Source organism: Gambusia affinis, linkage group LG14, assembly GCF_019740435.1.
Source record: "Gambusia affinis linkage group LG14, SWU_Gaff_1.0, whole genome shotgun sequence".
Lineage (NCBI taxonomy): Eukaryota > Metazoa > Chordata > Actinopteri > Cyprinodontiformes > Poeciliidae > Gambusia > Gambusia affinis.
Window position 1 is genome coordinate 226189 of NC_057881.1, and position 19256 is coordinate 245444.

Sequence of the window (19256 nt, forward strand, 5' to 3'; positions counted from 1 at the left end):
AGCCACTGCACCAGGATGTAAACTAACTTTTAAACTTTGGGGGAAGTTATTTTTAAAGCAGTGCTTTTAAAAGCCTTTTAAAGCTCCGACGGGCGTTGACGGTGCATTCAGGAACCATCTGAAAACTACTGAGTTTCTGGTTTTATCGTTTTATCCCGTCCAGCAGAACTACCGTTTAAAGCTAAGGAAGGGAAACTCTGCATTTGTTCAGAAAACTAGGGTCAGTGGAGCCTCAGAGGGTCCTGGACCTAACCCTAACCCTAACCTAACCCTAACCCTAACCCGGCGAGCCGCACGCTCCACTTCTATCCTGCTACAACTCATCAGACGAACTTTGACCTGCTGAGGAGGAAGTTACCACCAGGAACATGCAGGACCCACTTTGTTCACTTGCTTCATGACGTTTTCCTTCATCGGCCGTTCATTGTTGGTGTGAACTCAGACTGCAGGCAGCAGATCAGGATTCAGTCTGAAAACATTTGGGTTTGGCATCAAAATGCTGGAAACTCTTCTTTTCTTTCTGAAGCTTCAGAAAACAACCATCTAGACCTGCAGGATTACAGCTGAGAGGTTTTATGAAAGTTTAATCTTCAACTTTCTGCTCATAAACTAAACGGGAAGTTCAGGGAATAAACTATAATACAGATTAATAATTTATTCCAGAAGCAGATCAGGGATGGAAACGTTGGGTCCGTCTGGTCTCTGATATTTTATGACATCTGAACAGCATAAAACCTTTTTTCTTTTCAAAGCAGAGTCCGGCGGTTCGGTTCGCACCGGTTCCTGGATCCGATGCTTTTCAAAGCGATTTCATCGCAGTGTCACGCCGCAGTTCCTCCTGGCCGTTCGACACGGACTCAGGCAGGAAGCCTGAAGGATGAGGCCGTCATGATTGGACCGCTGGACATTTTGGTTACCGCCTGGTACCTCCACCACTGCCTCTGACCTGGCTCTGCTGCCCCCTGGTGGACAGCAGACGAGATCATGTCCAGTATGTGGGTGATCTGCATCTGGTACACCTGACTTCCGAATCACGAGTCGAGTTCCTGAGACGTTTCTCTCCTCGCTCCATCCATCACCTGGATTTCTTCCTTAGAGTGAAAGTCGGCCTACACTAGGATTCTGGTCCCGGGTCAGAACCAGAAACCAGCAGGGTTCTGTTTGGTTTCGCACAAACCACCAGAGATCAGATGTTTAGAAATATTCTTCCTTCATCTCAGAACTATCCTGATGTCAAACCCAAACGGTTCTGACCGACTCTGATGTTGCTGCTTTACACCAAAAACTCTTTAAATCGACTTTTGATGAAAAGCTTAAAAAAGTTTGCAGCATCATGCAGACATGGAAAAAAAACTGAAACTGAAACTCCCAGCAGGTTGAACAGAACAAATGAGAAATCCCACACTGACTGAGGACATGAAGGCAACACGCAGGCAGGAGAACGAGCTGAACGAAACAAAGAAGTTCAGCATCTAGAAACCGTCAGATCCTCCAGATTCACCAGACCAGTTCTCTGAACCAGTTCAGTTCTGTAGTTCTGGACCTCCCTGCTGACACAAAGTTCTGGTCCGGTCCAGCTGAGGAGGAACCATAAAGTTTCACCTGGGGCTCGTGGTTCTTCACAGAAACATTCGGAATCTGCCGGACCGGGTCGGAACCAGCAGCTCTGAACCGGACCTTCTTGGTACCATTATGGTTTGTTGGATCCGTTCAAGTTTACAAACATTAAAAAGTGAATAATTCTGAAATAAGGAAGCTCAGATTTTACTTCAGAAAAAACTGAAAACTTAAGTAAACTGACATGATAAAGACCAAAATTATAGATTTGAAAACTAATCAATATTTCAATAACCTGAAAGTGGATCTGAAAGATTTCTGAGATTTCTGAACTTTCCCCACAGACAGGAAGTGATGTCGTTGTTAAATACCTGGGTGCTGGGGGAACATTCACCATGCAGCAGGTCAGAGGAGCCAAACAGAAGAGAAAGTTAGAAACCAAGGAGAACCGGCAGGAAGGGGCGGAGCCAGCCGGCCATGTGACCCTCCGGCTTCCTGATTGCCGACCGGGTCACATGGTCGACACGGAGGACGGACCGTTTCACCGCGGCGGGGCGGGAAACGGTTCCGTCGGCCGGACCGGCGGGTCCAAAAGGCCCGGTCGGCGGGAGCTGCGCTCACCTGGTCGGCCTGCAGGCGGCGCTGCGCGTCGGAGACGAACCGGACGCTCTGTGCGGCGAGCGTCATCAGCTCGCTGTAGCGGCTCCGCAGCGACACGTACTGCAGACAGACACACACATCAGGTTCTGGTTCTGGACCCGAATGCCTCAGCCTCGCTTTAAGCCCCTCCCCCTTACCTCCTGGATGACGTCGTCGGAGGACGTCTCCATCCGCGGTTTCTTCAGAGGAGAAGCCGTGGGGTCCTGCAGCGCTCTGTAGGTCAGCACCAGCAGCTCGTAATCCTTCAGAACACAAAGTCCAAAAGGGTCAGAACCTACCGGACCTCCGGTTCCGCCGGAGGCAGCAGCTGCTCAGCGACCCTGACCTTGATGGAGTCGATGTACGCTTTGGCGTTGTCATAGCAACTCTCCACTTGGTCTCGGTTCTTCTCCATTTCCTCCAGGAGTTTCTGAAACAGAAAATTATTATCATGATTGATATAAAAACATTTCTGTGGTTATTGTCTGTGAGTTTTTATATTTATATTTGATATTATTTATCGTTTCACGCCCCAACCCCCCCACCTCCTCCCGGGCCAGCCGGTCCCGCAGCGCCGCTCCGTCTCCGATGGCGACGTCCTGGACGTCCTGGTGTCTCCGCCGGACGTCTTCCAGCCAGCGGCTCAGCGAGTCGCAGCTCTCCCTGTGGCTGCGCATGCGGCGCTGCAGCTGCTGCAGCTCCCGCAGCCGCAGGTCCGTCTGGGCCAGCAGGTTCTGCCGGCGCTCCAGCAGGCCGGCCGCCAGCCGCTGGTACCGCTCCAGCTCGTCGTCGCGTTCGCCGTGAATCCGGCTCGTCCTGTCGCCGACGGCGGCCGCGCGCCGCAGCTCGTCCTGCAGTTGGTCGAAGACGGCCCGGTCGGCCTCGGCCTCGCCGCGCAGCGCCTGGACGGAGAGACGCGGCGGTCAGCCGGAGCACCGGGAAGACCGGCGCTTGCGAGAATCCGGACGGATCGGGTCGCTACCTTCAGCTGGCCGCGCTGCTCCTCCACCTCCGGCTCCGACGCCGGAACCTTGGCCGCGTCCCGCAGGCGCGACTCCAGGCTCTGCAGCGCCTCCTCGGCATCGCCGGCGTTCCGGATCACGACGTCGATGGTCTTCAGCCTGGAACGCCGGAAACAGATCAGGAAACTACAGGAAGCTGTGTGGAGCCCCTCCCACACCTGTGTCTGCAGGCTGCTTGTCAGCTGGCTGAAAGCCTCTTTGTAAGAGAAGAAAACTGTCCCCGTCCAGAGCAGAGACCATTTCTTCAGCATTTACAAGGAATATTTGAATTATTGACTTTTTAAAACCTGATAAATGCTGGAAGCTGATTGGTCCTCACCTGTCCAGGTAGACGGTGGACAGCCCGTACACGGCCTCCATCTTCTTCAGCGTCAGGTCCAGCTCGGAGCGCAGAATCGGACCGGCGCCGGCCGGCTGTGGACCCGCCAGAACCGCTTCGGTCTTCTCAGAGACGGCGCCGAGCTCCTTCTGCAGGCCCTCCAGCTCGGCCTGGACCTTCTGCACAGACACAGAACCGGGTCAGAACCGAAGCAGAACCGGGTTAGGTCTGTGTCAGAAGCAGCCGGTACCATCTGCTCGGCCGTCTTGGCGGCGCAGGCCCTCAGCGGCTCGCCGTCGGCCGGCTGCCGCAGACGCGTCAGCGTTTTGTTCTCGCAGCTCTCCAGACGCAGACGCAGGTCCTTCATCTGGGTCAGGAAGGTCTGACACAGCGACTCGTCCTGGTCACCTGGAGGGGCGGGGCACGAGACACAGACAACACCTGAGCAGGACGGGGGAGCAGAGCTCTGGAGAGGTCAGAGGTCAACATATATCCTGCAACTACCAAGCTCCCTGGGCTGCAGACCAGAGTGGGCGGGGCCTGGTGTCAGGGTTCACTCTGGGCTCCTTTCATTCCTTTAGTTTCTCAAACTTCTCCAGGCTGAAGACGCTAACCGCCTTTACCAAACACCGAACACGACATGCTAACATCTACAGCCTGAAATGAAAACTTTAGTCTCTGAACTCACTGTGCATTAATAATATTTTATTTGTAATTTCAGAGCATAAAGAAAAAAGCAACATAGATCTGAGATGCTTAGGCAAAAACATTTTCAGCAGTAGACAGTCCAACACAGTTCATTTTATTTCAGGTGCTAAGATGCAGGTGGCCAGTGTGGGGCGCAGCGCTGTCATATGGCGTTCAGCACAGCTGCAGATCTATATCTGCAGATCTATGTCTGCAGATCTATGTCTGCACTGCATCCTGAGAAACCTTCCATTGGTCTCTTCAGGTTTTTCTTTAGCTGTTAGCTGTTTATCTATTGGTGATTTTAAACCCAATCCTTTGGTTGGCTAACTGTAAGCTCACCTCATCCCAATAAACAGTTGCTGACATGCAGTACCTTCTGGACCACTAGGAGGCGCCTGGGGACCACCAGTGGTCCGGGGGCCACAGATTGAGAAAGACTTCTGTAGTGAATTTAGTTTGAAATTGGAAATTAGACATTTGATATTATTATCTAGTGTATGGAGAAATAATTGATCATATATTTCCAGTAAATGCATTAATGTGTATTGATTTTTGAGTCTCTCTGTTTTTATCTTTTGACCAAAAAATCTGCTGAAAATCCCTAAACAACCAACATGGAGTCTGGCTAAGCGCCGAGGCTGCTGGGGGAGCCAAGGAGGATTAACCAATCAAAACGCTTTGAGGTGGATGTCAAACCCCGCCCATAGACTGGCCCCGCCCCTTTCCCCGGTCTGCAGCTGGTCCTTTCTCTCTGTTTCTTCATTTCAAGACATTCTGGAAGTTTTTCCACTTCAAGTTATTCATCCTTCATGTTAGTAACACGTTAACAGAACTTCACAAGAGTTTATCTTCCAGTTATTACACAGTTATTGATTATAGATGAGAATCAGCTGCTGTAAAACATGCAGACAATAAAAGCTGATCAGTGATGTTAGGGTGAATTAAATCAGTGAAGGTTATTAATATCAGCGATTTGATGCATGAAATGCCGCAACAAGCGACGGAGCGCATTCATTCCTGCTCAGCCAATCAGAAGCTGCCGCTGCCTTACCTGCTCTGGGCAGGACGAAGCCTGCAACAGGAAGCCAACAAGCATTTCACTGTCAGGTAACCAACATGTTCACCAGAAATGATGATGATAATGATGATGATGATGATGAATATGATGATGATGAAGGGAGCAGAACCAACCTTGCTCTGCGGCGCTGACCATGGTCTGGTAGTGCTGGCTGGCCCGATTGTAGCTGGACTCCACCTGCATCCGGTCCTCCGCCCCGAACATCTGTGAGTCCGGACTGTCCCGCAGGAAGTCCTGGTAGTGCTGCTCCAGGTTCCGGAGCGCCAGCCGGTACTCGTCCACCCGCAGAGTCTTAAACTGGAGGAAACGGAGCATCCGTTAGCATGCCCAGCTAGCATCCGGTAGCATGCCCAGCTAGCATCCGTTAGCATGCCCAGCTAGCATCCGGTAGCATGCCCAGCTAGCATCCGTTAGCATGCCCAGCTAGCATCCGTTAGCATGCCCAGCTAGCATCCGGTAGCATGCCCAGCTAGCATCCGTTAGCATGCCCAGCTAGCATCCGGTAGCATGCCCAGCTAGCATCCGTTAGCATGCCCAGCTAGCATCCGGTAGCATGCCCAGCTAGCATCCGGTAGCATGCCCAGCTAGCATCCGGTAGCATGCCCAGCTAGCATCCGTTAGCATGCCCAGCTAGCATCCGGTAGCATGCCCAGCTAGCATCCGGTAGCATCCCCAGCAGAACCAGTTCCATACCAGTTAGGGATGATAACGGTCACTCAGAGTTTAGCTTTAACCTCCAAACCTTTAAATGGGTGTTTTACTGGGTTCATCTTCCAATCAAAGTGATTATTGATCGGCTCAGAGAGCATTAGCCGTGATGCTCACTGAGCCGATGCAGGAGGAACTAATGAACCATCAGGTTCGTTGATTCACAAGCTGCCGAAGAGCTTTATTATTTATCATAGAGACAAGTTCCCTTAAAGTCTCATTCATTCAAATTGTAACGCTTGGAAAGTGTTAGACAATCTAATTCTAATTCCTTCTTATTTTATCATTTTGATTCAATTAAAACTCGTTTTCTTTATTCTCCTCATCCAAAGGTAACATTTATCCAAACCAGAGTTAATTTAACTCCTAGATCTTCTCGTCCACAGTTTGAACTAGCGGAGGAAGCTCCGCCTCCAGCGGCGGTGCCGTTACCATGGTGACGTTCCAGGAGTTGATGATGTGGACGTCCCTCATCAGGTACTGCCAGGACAGCAGGCTCTTCAGGTCCACAAACATGGTCTGCCACATGGCCAGCAGGCGCTGCAGGTTCCCGTCCAGCCTGGGGGAGAGGGCGGGTTAGAGTGGGCCGGGTCGGGACCGGACAGGACCGGACCGGACCGGACTCGACCCCAAAGTCCAAACGAGGGATTGTTTCTGTAATCTGGCCAAATTGGAACAATAATTTTGATTTTTATCAAACATAAAGTTGCAGTTTGAGGGCTGCCCCTGACCCTTGACCCCTGACCCCCGACATACGGCCAGTCTTACCCGGCGACGCCGTTCACCGCGTCCTTGTTGGTGGGCGGAACCAGGAAGCAGACGGACGGGACCGCCGCCTCGCTGCCGCGGTCGTTCAGAACCCGCCAGCTGAACGGCTGGGAGTTGCTGAGCAGAGCGCACTCGTCTCCTCTGTGGACCGTGATCTGCAGGAGGACCAGAACCGGGTCAGAACCGGGTCAGAGAACGGGTCAGAACCGGGCCAGACGGGCTGCTCACCTCCATCTGCTTGAAGTCGCAGACGGCCTGGACCGGCAGCTTCCCCTTGGTGGCGCTGGCCGGGTTCCTGGGCTTTAACTGGACCACGGTCTTGGCCCGGCGCTTCAGAACCTCCAGGTGGGTTTGAAACTCGGCCAGCTGCTCCTTCTCGTCCTGGAACAGAAACGGGTCGGGATCCAGAACCGATGCGCTGCTGAACAGAACCAGTTCTGATCCAGTCAGAGAACCGATATCCAATATTATTACCTTTATGGCTGATATTTATCAATATTATAGATTTATGGGTCGTCTGAGATATCGGGTTGCTATGTGACAGAGAGGGTGATGCAGCAAAGCATTATGGGAGTTTAACTGACGCAGACATAAGGATTACGATATTGGTACATATCGGTTATCGGCAGCAATATCGATATGGACATCATAATGGAGCGACCTTATCGGACAACCAGGCGGTTCCGATACACACTGACCGGCCGGACTGAAACCCACAGTGGACCCGACGTCCGGCAGTGAAAGACTCACAAACAAGTCATCATGAAGTATCATGTTATCAATTATGATGGAGCTGCAGGACTCACAGCGACGTCCTGCAGCAGGTCCTCCAGCCGAGTCACCGTGACGGAGCGGTCGCAGGTGTACTTCCTCTTCATCACTTCCTGCATCTTCCTCAGCCTCTCCTCTGCCTCCTTCACATCGGCGAAAAACTGCAGGAAGAGTTCAGAGCTGAAGGAGCAGTCTGACCTCAGTCTGACCTCAGGATGACCAGCATACCTGGAAGTAGGCGGTGTTCTCCTTCAGGTGTGTCTCGATGCAGCAGCAGAGCTGCAGCAGCCAGCTCCACTGCGTCTGCAGCGCCGTAGTGAACGCCTGCGGAGGGAAACCGTGTTTCAGTCGATTTCTCTACATCGCTGTGCGGCGCGGCGCGGCGTCTCACCTCGATGGTCGGCCTGGCCGGGTGTCCGTCCCGCAGCAGCCTGTCTCCGGAGGCCTGGACGCTGTTCACCTTCTTCTCCCGCAGCTCCAGCTCTCGCATCAGGCCCTGCAGCCGAGGAACAGCCGGGTTCTTATGGCCGTGGTGCCACGCGGTGGCGGCGGCCCGCCGGCGCCAAACGCTTACCGAGTAGCTTTCCTTCTTGGAAGCCATGTTGGAGTTCTTGTCGCTCCAGTCGTAGTTGACCTCTTCCTCTTCTTTCTCGTTCAGCCACATCAGCTCCTTGGTGGCTGCGCTGACGAAGGCGTGCAGCTCCACCAGGTGGCGCAGGCGAGCCTTAGAGGCGCTCTGCAGAGAGGAAGAGGGTTTGTGATGGTGGAAACGCTGGGAGGCAGACAGGAAGTGCTTGTTGTGTTGCTCACCAGCAGCTTTCCGTACTGCAGCTCCAGTTTTCCCAGATATTCCCGGTACGCAGCCTTACTGGTCGGAGAAATCTGACCCTGCAGAGGCAGAAACAACGAGATGAAGACTCTTCCTCCTCTTCCTCATCATCAAACCTCAGCAGGTCTCCGTCCGCCGTACCTCGTCGGCCTTCGCCCTCTCGATCTTGGAGCGAAACTCCTCCACGGACTGGTGCAGGCCCCGGTGGCTGCCCAGCTGCGTCTCCACATTGGGCAGGTCGGAGCCCCACTCGCCCTCCTCCACCCGCCGCTGGTTGTCCTCCACCCAGCCCAGCAGGTCCAGCACGTAGCGCAGCGTGACCTCGTCCAGCTCCGGACGCACCCTGGAGGACTGCTGCTGGAGCTGGGAGTGGACCTGAACTGGGATCTGGGTCATGGGGATCTGGGCGGTGGTCACTCCTGACTTCAGCCGCAGGTTGTACTCACTGCGGACGTTTACGAGCCTCTCATGGAGACGATAGACTCTAGAAGAGCCCAGAAATGATCGCATCAACGTCTTGAAGGAACAATTTCAGGATGAAGTGCTGCAGCCTTCAGGTCCGTCAGAAACATCATTTACCTGCGATACATCTGTTCGGCCTGCAGGTGGCGTCCATCTTTCAGTAGCTGGACGTCGTTGAAGAGCAAGCGGATCATTCCCTCTGCTTTCTCCAGGTCTGCCTCCACCTCTGCTGTGTGCTGAGTCGGTTTCCCAGAACTCATCATCCTCACATCCTGCAGCAAACAGGAAGTTCAGCAACCCGACGCGCTTCACACTGTGGGACGGAAAACTCTGAAGATTTCTCCCTGATTCGCCTCACTGGAAAACACTGACTGCTGAGGACGACTCCACACAACCACGTCTTAAACTCGCCGGATCCCTAAAACGGCTGGTTGGTAAAAGCAATACATTTTTAAAATCTATTTTTATTTAAATGAGTCGGTTTTTCTTAAGCAAAACCATTTCAATCTTCAAATATTTAAATATGACTGGAATTTATGAAGTGTTAAATTTCTAATTAGCCATTGAGTTTACGCCTTTTAAAGCAAACTGATTGGTTTAAAGGCTGCTAGCTCCGCCTCCAGACTTTGATATGTGTGACTGACATCAAATAAGTTAAGTGCTGTATTAACAAAATACAATAAATAAATAACTGATTAAATAATTATTGCAATATGTCCTAAAATATTTATTGTTCCTGTGCTGAAGAACACAATGAATTAATTCAAAGATTAAAATTCAACCATCAAACCCAGTGGGCGGGATTAAAATCGTTTCTATGGAAACCCTGACATCTGATTGGCCGCTGTGGCTCTGATGTCACTATCTGTCCTGGAAAGGGTAAAACTAACTTGTACAACATAATTAAATTGGTGTCATTTATTTACCACAAATATATTTAATATATTTAATATAAATATCAGCCCTTATATTAACTAAATGCTGAACTATTTTATCATTGTTTAATGCAGGAGGACAAACTACTTGATGTTTGAAGCAGCCAATCAGACGCCAGGGATCCTTTAGAAGCTGCTCTAATCCCGCCCACTGAGTCTGATGAGTGAAGTTAAAAAACAGTTTAAATGAATTCATGAAAAATTATTAAAGTTTTTAAAATGAAATCCAAACATTTATTTGTGGCACAAATAATTAATTCTATATCAGATCCATTATTCCTGTATTTCTATCTTAATAAATTAGTGACACATTTAATAATTAAATAATAAAGAATGAATTTTAATATTATATTATATAATATTATATTTTTATTACGACACATCCAATATTATTGTTAATAATTAATTTCTCTCTGAGGTGCAGTAATAATGTTCCTGGGTCAATTTGACCCGTTGACTCTTTAATCAGCCAATAGTTTCAGAAACCAAAAAATTTATCCAAAACATTTTTGGATTTGATTATTAACTCCAATATTAAGCATTTCAATCAATACTTGTGTAATGATGATTTTATTTCTAACAAATTAAAGATCAATGACGACAATTTATTCCTTCAGACGTAAAAAAAAATCATTTACATTTTTTATGAAAAAACCTACACAAAAAAACCCAAATAATTATCCTTGAAATTGATCTGCTGTAAATTCTTTTATATTACATTTTGAATTTTTCTCAAGGGTTTATTTTTATAATTGAATTTGAGACAAACGAGTCATGAAGAGAATATTTCTGTTTCCTCCAGGTCTGCAGAGCGAGGGGAGTGTGTGTGTGTGAGTGTATGTGTGTGTGTGTGTGTGTGTGTGGGTGAGTGTATGTGTGTGTGTGTGTGAGTGTATGTGTGCGTGTGTGTGAGTGCGTGTGTGTGTGTGTATGTGTGTGTGTGTGTGTGTGAGTGTGTGTGTGAGTGTATGTGTGTGTGAGTGTGTGTGTGTGAGTGTGTGTGTGTGTGTGCGTGTGCGTGAGTGTATGTGTGTGTGCGTGTGCGTGTGTGTGAGTGTGTGTGGTGAAATATTTCTCATAGCAGCGAGGAAACAGATTAAACATATAGAAAAAATACTTCCAACTATTTTACTTTTTTTTAAACTTTAAAATGAATTAATTTTGACCCACAAATTAACAGGAGGGTTAATCATACATGATTTGTTTTTTATTTTAAGTACAGATTTACAATTTTATCTGAATGACCAAATTTACAAAGATGTATTTATTTAATTAATGAAGGTAGCCCTCTGCTGCCCCCTGCAGCACCAATGAGGCATTACAGGTGGACGTGTTGGCGTTGCTCACCGTCTGCAGCAGCGTCTCCACCTGGTTGAGCTGCTCCTCACAGACCCCCGACTCCATCTGGACCTTACTGACGATCCTCTGGAGTCGCTCCAGCCTGCAGCGAGGAGAAGAGGTCAGAGGTCAACATGCATCACAGAAAAAAGGAGGAGGCAGAGGAGTGGGCACTCACTGCGTCCTCCTCTGCAGCACATAGTGGTAGCCCTGATGCAGGAAAGCCATGATGTGAGTCTCAACTGAGAGCGGCCGAAGCCACAGGGCTGGAAGCAACGCCCTGCCGCCATGTGACGAGGAAACGTTTCTGTTTTCTCCATGGCGATGAGACAGAGTCATGTGCTTCCTTTAATTTGATGCTTTACTTCCTAACCAACAAAACAAACAATGTTTGATGTGTTTGGACTCATCAGGAGATGAGTCACGGTCCGGTGCCATGTGGTGGTGAACCGTGTTGCTCTGCAGCATGTGACTGCGTTGCGTTGCCTGCGCTGCGTTGCCTGCGCTGCGTTACGTTGCGTTGCCTGCGCTGCACCTACCTCTCGAACTCGGTCCGGAGGAGGCGCTCTCGCTCCAGGATGCCCACATGCAGACGCCCCCACTCCTTCTCCACGTCCAGCGGATGATAACCAGGAGGAACCTTCACCAGGCCGGTCTGCACGGCGCCCTGCGGACGGAAACGGCGTGAGTCCGGGTCCGGGTCGCTCCGTTGGGGGAAACCGGGGAACTCACCTCAAACGACTTGAAGATGTGTTTGGAGCGGTTCTTGTCCGCCTCTTTGGCCGGCAGCTCGGTTTCCTTGAACTTCAGGAACTGGCGCCAGAGAACCTGAGGAGGAAACGCAGACGTGAGTCGGTCATCCGGCTCCTGGTCTTCAGGACGAAGCCGGGCGACGCGGCCACCTCGATCTCCTCGTAGCTGCTGGGGAACTTCCTCTCCTGGAAGACCAGGATGTGGTGGCGGATCCACTGCAGCAGGACGGTCACCACTTCGTAGAACTCCTGCCAGCGCAGCTCCAGCTCCTGCTCACATACAAACCACTTTATCACTGGAGGAGAGACGGGAAGACCAGAACCAGGACCGGTTCTGGATCCATAAACACATGGGGTTCAGATGCTGCTCATCTGCTGGCAGTTTTCCGGTTCATCTACTGGCGCCTCCAGTGTTGGGGTAACGGGTCAGAACTCACGTTGGCCTGGATCCCGTCCTGGACGTCCGGGACGCGCGGCGTGGCGTCGTACAGCGAGGAGACGTACGTGATGATGGACTTCTCGTCTGGGTGGGGAACGTCCACGTCTGGACAGGAACACGAAGCGGTGAGAACCTGCCGGACCCGAACCCTGCTGGGAGGTTCTGGTTCTGCTCACCTTCTGGGTCCAGCAGCCTGGTGACTCCCAGTTCTCGCTCGGCCACGCTGAAGGCCTGCTCCAGGTTCTCCTGGTTGGTCTGCCGGTACACCTGGTTCATGTCGATGAGGCCGGGCCTGCACACAGCCAGAGAGGCGCCGCACCGGGTCAGAACAGAACCTTTAACCGCCGGGCGGCCCGACGGTCAGTCTGACCCCACAGAGGGAAACCAGGAAGTCCTCCAGCAGAGGGACACAGGCAGAACCTCTGACTGGATGGAGGAACCTATTAAACCCAGAAGGTTCTGCAGGTTTAACCGGGTCAGAACCAGACAATCCGAGCTGCAGCTGGCTGGGATTTAGTCTTGGAAGCAACAAGAAAGGAAGTTAGAAAACAATCAGATCGTCCAATGAGATCCAGAAAAACCCGACGCTAAAAAAGATTCATTGATTTTAATCCAAACGTTTCCAATCATGAACCAGAGAGAAAATAAAACCAGTGACTTTAATCAGACGTGCAGCTAAACGCCGTCTAACCTGGACGGTGGTAACACAGTTAGCATCAGCGCTGCTGAGGCTTGTTGCTATGGTAACGATGCAGCGACTCCAAGGTAAGTTCAGAAATATTCAGAGGAAGGAAGCTTCTTTCCACTGAACCCAGTATAGCTGCTGGGATGGAACTTTTCCTGCTTCGCTGCAGCAGAACGTCCAGAATCTCCACCAGACCCGGTCCGACTGAACGGGTGGCCATGATCGGGTCAGATTACCGCCTCCGAACCCGCAGTGACCAACAGCGGACAGAAAACGGCCTGAAATACACACGAGGGCCGAGAGCAGATCTCTAGCCTCAGAACCAGACCCGGTCCAGAACCAGCTTGGTTCTGGACCGGGTCTCACCTGTCGTAGCCTCACCTGTGCCTGTGTATGACGGCGTTGAGCAGCCGGCCGTCCCTCCAGCTGGTGGTGAAGTTGTCGCAGCGCAGCCCCTGGTAGCCCTCCACCATCCGCTGGGCCCACAGCAGCAGACGCTCTTTGGCCGTCATGTCGGCCGACTGGCCGTTCACCTGGATGTCCGAGATCTGGGGAGACCAGCAGCACACGGTCAGAACCGGAACCAGACCCAAGTCTGGAACAGAAGTACTGAACAAGGTCATGACTTCCAGCTAATCCGTTTGGAGAATCGGCCATTTTGTTTCCTGGCGGTGATTTTGTAGTTCAAGTTCAGTTGTGCTGAAGTTGCAGGTAAGCGAGTCTAACCGTTCAGTCACGTGTGTATTAACACCCTGGAGTCTCACATCGCCGCGGCATCAGAGCCTCTTCTGGTTCATGTCAGTTTCCTCGGGAATGTTCCCACATCAGAGGGGAAAGTCGGTTTTTGGAGACCTGAAGGACGAGTGTTTCAGGAACCTCCGCCAGGATACCAAGAGGGATTTTCTGAAAGACTTGGTCTGATTGAGGGTCAGTTCCTTCTCTATGGAAACGAGGAACACGGTGAAGTGCTAAGCTGCTAATAACGCTAAAGTGACAGCAAAGCTAATTTTAGACATGAACGCTGTGTTGGTAATGACGTCCTGGCCATTGGTCAGCATTGAGCCTCCTGTTAGCACCGTGTGCTAGCTTCCTCCTGGAGGATACAACTGTTCTGCATGCTTTGGATATAATTATTAGTTTTGCTGGTTTTGTCTTGGGGGAACAAAAATGATCCAAATGCATTCGGCGACGTCCTTGGTTTAATGCTTTCATACTGTGGTAGCATTAACATGTGAAGAGTTATCTGACATGCATGGGCTGTTAAACTACGCTCCCTATTGTAGGTAGTTGGTGTGGCTGCAGAGGGAGTCAATCTAGAAACACCATCACTGCCATGCGTTCATGTGAATGCTCGGTTCTGCTGCTCTGGGTCAGACTCTGGTTCCAATATGTCGAAAGTTTCTCTGCCGGTAGATAATCGCTGCTACCGAACTACAGAAATGGCCGAAGGGGGTGGAGTGGAACCTGGAGAGTGGAAATGTCTCTCTCTCTCTCTCACATACATACATACAATCAATCAATCAATCAGCTTTATTGTCAATTCCTCTTACATGTCCTGACATACAAGGGAATCGAAATGACGTTTCTCACTATCCCACAGTGATACAAGACAGGGCGTTACTAACATTGAGTAACAATAAAAGGCACAGTCTAACTAAAATTACAGAGTTTCTGTAAAACGCGTCAGAACAGGAGAAACCAGGAAATCACAGTTCTACTGTCTACAGATCAGAAGTGAATGATTTACATGGGGAAGGATTTCAAGCTTCAGATGCTCAGATTGAAATCGTTTGACATTCTGGACGGTTCTGCCTCCATCTTCATCTGGTTTTCAGTTATTTATGATCCGATCCGACCTTTCCAGAACTCATGACGCCCATAAATCTGTCCTGGCTGCGTTATGATGAATCAGAACCGAACAGAACCTGGAAGTGTGAGAAAGCGGGCTTTGTTTTCTGAGCTGCAGCGTTTAATGCGCCCGCAGGCAGCCGCTAATGGCTGCTGGACCGAGAGACGGGAAAGTTTTATTGCTGCTGGGAGGAAAAACTCTGAGTCACACGAGAATCCCAACGGAACATTTCAGAGAACAAAAACAACTTTGTGAGGTTTTTCCAGGACTCTGAGCTTCTGGAACCAGTTTAATCCCAGAGCTTTGGAGAGTTTAACCTGGATTATTCCTGCAATGAGACATAACATCTAAAACTCTCAGTTCAGGGCTAATTATCAGTTTCCGGCTGCAGCTTCAAAACATTTTCATCCTTCGGTTCATTTAACAAGATCCAGGAAAGTCGAGGCGACTGGGATTATTCCCCGCAGGCGGATAATCTGCTCTCAACCGGTTTCACGGCTGAGTCAGAGCACAACTAACGGTTTTATTTATAAAACAGGAAGGGCGGAGACGATGGGAAAGGAGGAAACCCCGAGCCTGGCCGGGTCCAGAATGAACCCAAACCCAAAGCCGGAGCTAGAGGGACTCTGCCACGTTGGGCCGGTTCTCCAACAGAACCTCTAAGATGTTCTGATCCGTTGGAGGTTTGGGATTTATCGCTCTGCCTGTCCGGGTGAAACCTGCTGGAAGGTTTTTGGAAGTTTTCCCTTTCAGCAGACAGAAAATGGGATGAAATGGAAATGTAGAAAACCCTTTGGGATCAAACAGCCGGTCAGTCAGTGGAGCCTCACTGAGCCGCCTCGCCCTGAACTGCTCTAGGAGGTTTCTGCACCTCTCCCATCACTTTCAGCCTATAACAGGTGAGCGAAGGACGGCGGAACCAATTTATCACCAGGGAATTGCAACAAACTTAAAAACACAGAAGCTTAATCAAAAACGGAGCCGAACAAATCTGGAGTTTAAAGGTTACAATTCTGCCGGATTACCTGGAAGTGAAGGATGATGGTCCATATGAGGCCCAGGGTCAGCTTGGGGTTTCCATCTGCGATGTCATCATTTCTGATATTAACCAGTTTGACCTGAAAAAGGGGCCAAGGTCAGGGTTGGGGTTAGGGTGACGAGGGCGCCGTCTGTCCAGAATGGCCCTCACCTGTCGGTGCTTGAGGAAGTCCAGAGCGATCTGGACGTTCTGCAGCTTGTGGAAGCGCATTCGGCCCTTTTCCCGCGGCTGCAAGAGACACAGAGGAAACACTCAGACTAAAATGGTCCAGGGGCTAGCTACGCTAACAACTATGCTAGTCATGGTGCTGGAGGTCAGAGGTGAAACTCTGCATGTTTGTGGTCAGGTCTGACCCAGAGATGCGTCACAGATGGAGCCAAGATGTCTGCGGGTGACAGCATGACAATGGATGGGAAACATTGCCAGTGATTCTCCAGATCACTGGTTGGTTTCCCTTAGAAACCAGCAGCTCTCCGCTGAGGAAAAACCATTCCAGAAGGATCTAAAGCTGCACTACTGGATAATAATGATAATAACCTCACTTTAATATCATTATTGTCATAACGCTATGATAAAGGGATGAACTGGTTTCTCTAGATCCTGTAAATGCAACATTTTTGAATTTGGTGGAATAAAGACGATCATCATCAGCGTACGGCTGAACTTCACCGGCTCTTTCAGTAACAATCTGACTCTAGACTCTTACATTTGTTGGTTTATTTAGCAGAATTTTCTTGGGAATTAAAAATCTCAGAATAGTGCAAGAATCTTTAACTTAACATAAGTCAAAGTGAAAAAGGAAAAAACTATTTACAACAACAAAATCATCTGTTAAATCAGAACGTTTTAACTGAGCTCAGATAACAATAGTTATATTCTAAAACCAAAAGAAAAACATGAATTACCATTAACATTAATATACCATCAAAATCTTCATACTGCCTCATTCATCTCATTGTTTCTGAATATTTTCATTTAAAATACATCTTTCTGTTTTAGGATTAAAATCAGCAGCAGAAATTAGCATCAATATTTCTCCTTGAATCTTTTAGTTCTGCTCTTGTTTTATTTCTGATTTGATCATCTAGTAGCTACCATCGGAGTAGACCTTTGACCCTCTAACATGCCTCCTGATGCTGCCATGGCCAGTGATCAGAGGACGGTGAGGATGGGGGTTTGGGGTGACGGCCAACATGCAACGACAGGCAGGCTGCCACCTGGTGGTGGCGCATGCCGCGCCCGCCTCCCACCTGCAGTCCAGGCGCCACTCACCAACCGCACGCTCCTCACAACGTCGCGCTCCCTCGGCTACAGCCGGAGTGTCGCGAGACGGGAAGGCAGAGGGCAGAGGTCAGAGGTCAGGGTAAGCAGACAGCAGTTAGAAGAAAGGAAAGAAAAAGGCTCCAACAAAGACAGAGAAGTGCAGAACGGTTACAGGATGGAAGCCAGAAATGAAATTAGTGTTTCAACGTGAGCTCAGCCTCAGCAGAACCTGAACAGAACAGATCGACACGTCATGCAGACATGGAGACAGGAAACTGCTGACCGGGGGACAGCAGGGGGACAGAGACACACCGGGGGGGTACAGAGATGCGGGGGAAAGAGACACCGGGGGGGACTGAGACGTGGGGGGAAAGACCCAGTGGGGGAACTGAGACGCTGGGGAGGGGACAGAGACAGACACCAGTGGGGACACAGACACCGGGGGGGTACAGAGACAGACACCAGTGGGGACACAGACACCGGGGGGGGGGCAGGGACAGACACCAGTGGGGACACAGACACCGGGGGGGGGACAGACACCAGTGGGGACACAGACACCGGGGGGGACAGACACCAGTGGGGACACAGACACCGGGGGGACAGACACCAGTGGGGACACAGACACCGGGGGGGGACAGACACCAGTGGGGACACAGACACCGGGGGGACAGACACCAGTGGGGACACAGACACTGGGGGGGACAGACACCAGTGGGGACACAGACACCGGGGGGGGGGACAGAGACAGACACCAGTGGGGACACAGACACCGGGGGGGGGACAGAGACAGACACCAGTGGGGACACAGACACCGGGGGGGGGGGGACAGAGACAGACACCAGTGGGGACACAGACACCGGGGGGGGGGGACAGAGACAGACACCAGTGGGGACACAGACACCGGGGGGGGGGGACAGAGACAGACACCAGTGGGGACACAGACACCGGGGGGGGGACAGAGACAGACACCAGTGGGGACACAGACACCGGGGGGGGGGGGGGGACAGAGACACCAGAGGACACTCACCAATGTCTCTCCAGACAGGACCTCCAGTAGGGAGATCAGGTTGTGTCCATCCCTTAGGTCTTCATAGAGGTCGGTGACGTGGCGCTGGGCCTGCAACAAAACACCTGACGTGTCAGTCACCTGTTATTACCCTGTTATTAACTAACATGGTTATTACCCTGTTATTAACTAACATGGTTATTACCCTGTTATTAACTAACATGGTTATTACCCTGTTATTAACTAACATGGTTATTACCCTGTTATTAACCTTGTTATCACAGCTCCAAACATGATCCAACAGGACACAGACAGCTATTAGATTAAATATATTCATACAGCCTGGACCGCTGATCAATAAAAATAGAAATTAGATTCCAACTAGACAATGGTTATTTGTCTAGTTGGATTTGTTAATCACTCAAAGACATGAAGGAACTAATGTCACAAAAAGCAAATCAAACAAAATATAATTCAAACTGATTTCAGAGTTTTAATAGACGGACAAATTAAAAACAGACTCCGATTGAATCACAGCTCTACGTCCGACTCCAGGAATGAAGAAACTAAGCAGATTTTCATGCTTTCTTTTACGGTTCAGCTTCTCATCTTCAGCGGATAAATGGAACAAGATTCTCCTGAAATGTTAGACAGTAGGAAAAGAGGGAGGTTAGGCGGGTCAGGGAGAGGCAGACATGCAGGCAGGAGCGACCGGGTCCTACCTCGGCCTTCCAGTGCTGATGGAAGGAGGGATGGAGGAGGACAGGAGGAAGGAGAGAGGATGGAGAGAAGAAACAGTTTGCTGTGAGAAGACGGAGAACCTCATGGAAATGTTAAAGAAACAGCGCAGACATTGTTTCTGTTCCAGATCTGCTTTAAAACTTCAGGAAGAGTCCGAGATGGGAGCCGACTTCCGTGTTTCATCTTGCAACCGTTGCAGCCAAAACCCCCGAAAAACCTCACCAGACTTTGCTGCACATTTTGTTCATAACAAAAAACTGAAAATATTCAAATTCTGCTGATTTTTTTCCAACGGGTAGAAGAAGAAACGTTGGAGCTTAGCGCTACAAAACTTTTCCATGAATCTGTCAACTGGACATAATCCAA

General features: G+C 50.2%; 1 protein-coding gene across 7 annotated transcripts in view; it reads right to left on the bottom strand.

Annotated features, from left to right (window-relative positions):
• Positions 1–19256, bottom strand: part of pleca (plectin a) — a 67109-nt gene that overhangs the window by 11847 nt on the left and 36006 nt on the right. For 3 of the 7 annotated variants that reach the window (XM_044138432.1, XM_044138433.1, XM_044138434.1), the window contains 28 exons: positions 18171–18260; positions 16031–16108; positions 15867–15959; positions 13374–13540; positions 12484–12599; positions 12306–12412; positions 12019–12138; positions 11849–11944; positions 11656–11783; positions 11126–11219; positions 8961–9115; positions 8523–8865; positions 8363–8440; positions 8127–8288; positions 7944–8048; positions 7781–7876; positions 7588–7713; positions 7010–7162; positions 6782–6936; positions 6446–6572; positions 5419–5602; positions 3788–3945; positions 3538–3716; positions 3179–3317; positions 2742–3098; positions 2543–2626; positions 2355–2459; positions 2179–2277 (listed from right to left, as the gene is read on the bottom strand). In XM_044138432.1, the coding sequence (XP_043994367.1) occupies positions 2179–2277; positions 2355–2459; positions 2543–2626; positions 2742–3098; positions 3179–3317; positions 3538–3716; positions 3788–3945; positions 5419–5602; positions 6446–6572; positions 6782–6936; positions 7010–7162; positions 7588–7713; positions 7781–7876; positions 7944–8048; positions 8127–8288; positions 8363–8440; positions 8523–8865; positions 8961–9115; positions 11126–11219; positions 11656–11783; positions 11849–11944; positions 12019–12138; positions 12306–12412; positions 12484–12599; positions 13374–13540; positions 15867–15959; positions 16031–16108; positions 18171–18260 (3894 nt within the window). Of the gene's footprint in view, positions 1–2178; positions 2278–2354; positions 2460–2542; positions 2627–2741; positions 3099–3178; positions 3318–3537; positions 3717–3787; positions 3946–5278; positions 5300–5418; positions 5603–6445; positions 6573–6781; positions 6937–7009; positions 7163–7587; positions 7714–7780; positions 7877–7943; positions 8049–8126; positions 8289–8362; positions 8441–8522; positions 8866–8960; positions 9116–11125; positions 11220–11655; positions 11784–11848; positions 11945–12018; positions 12139–12305; positions 12413–12483; positions 12600–13373; positions 13541–15866; positions 15960–16030; positions 16109–17152; positions 17189–18170; positions 18261–18871; positions 18887–19256 lie in introns of all 7 variants that reach the window. The other 4 variants (XM_044138428.1, XM_044138429.1, XM_044138430.1 and 1 more) reach the window with 4 other exon arrangements.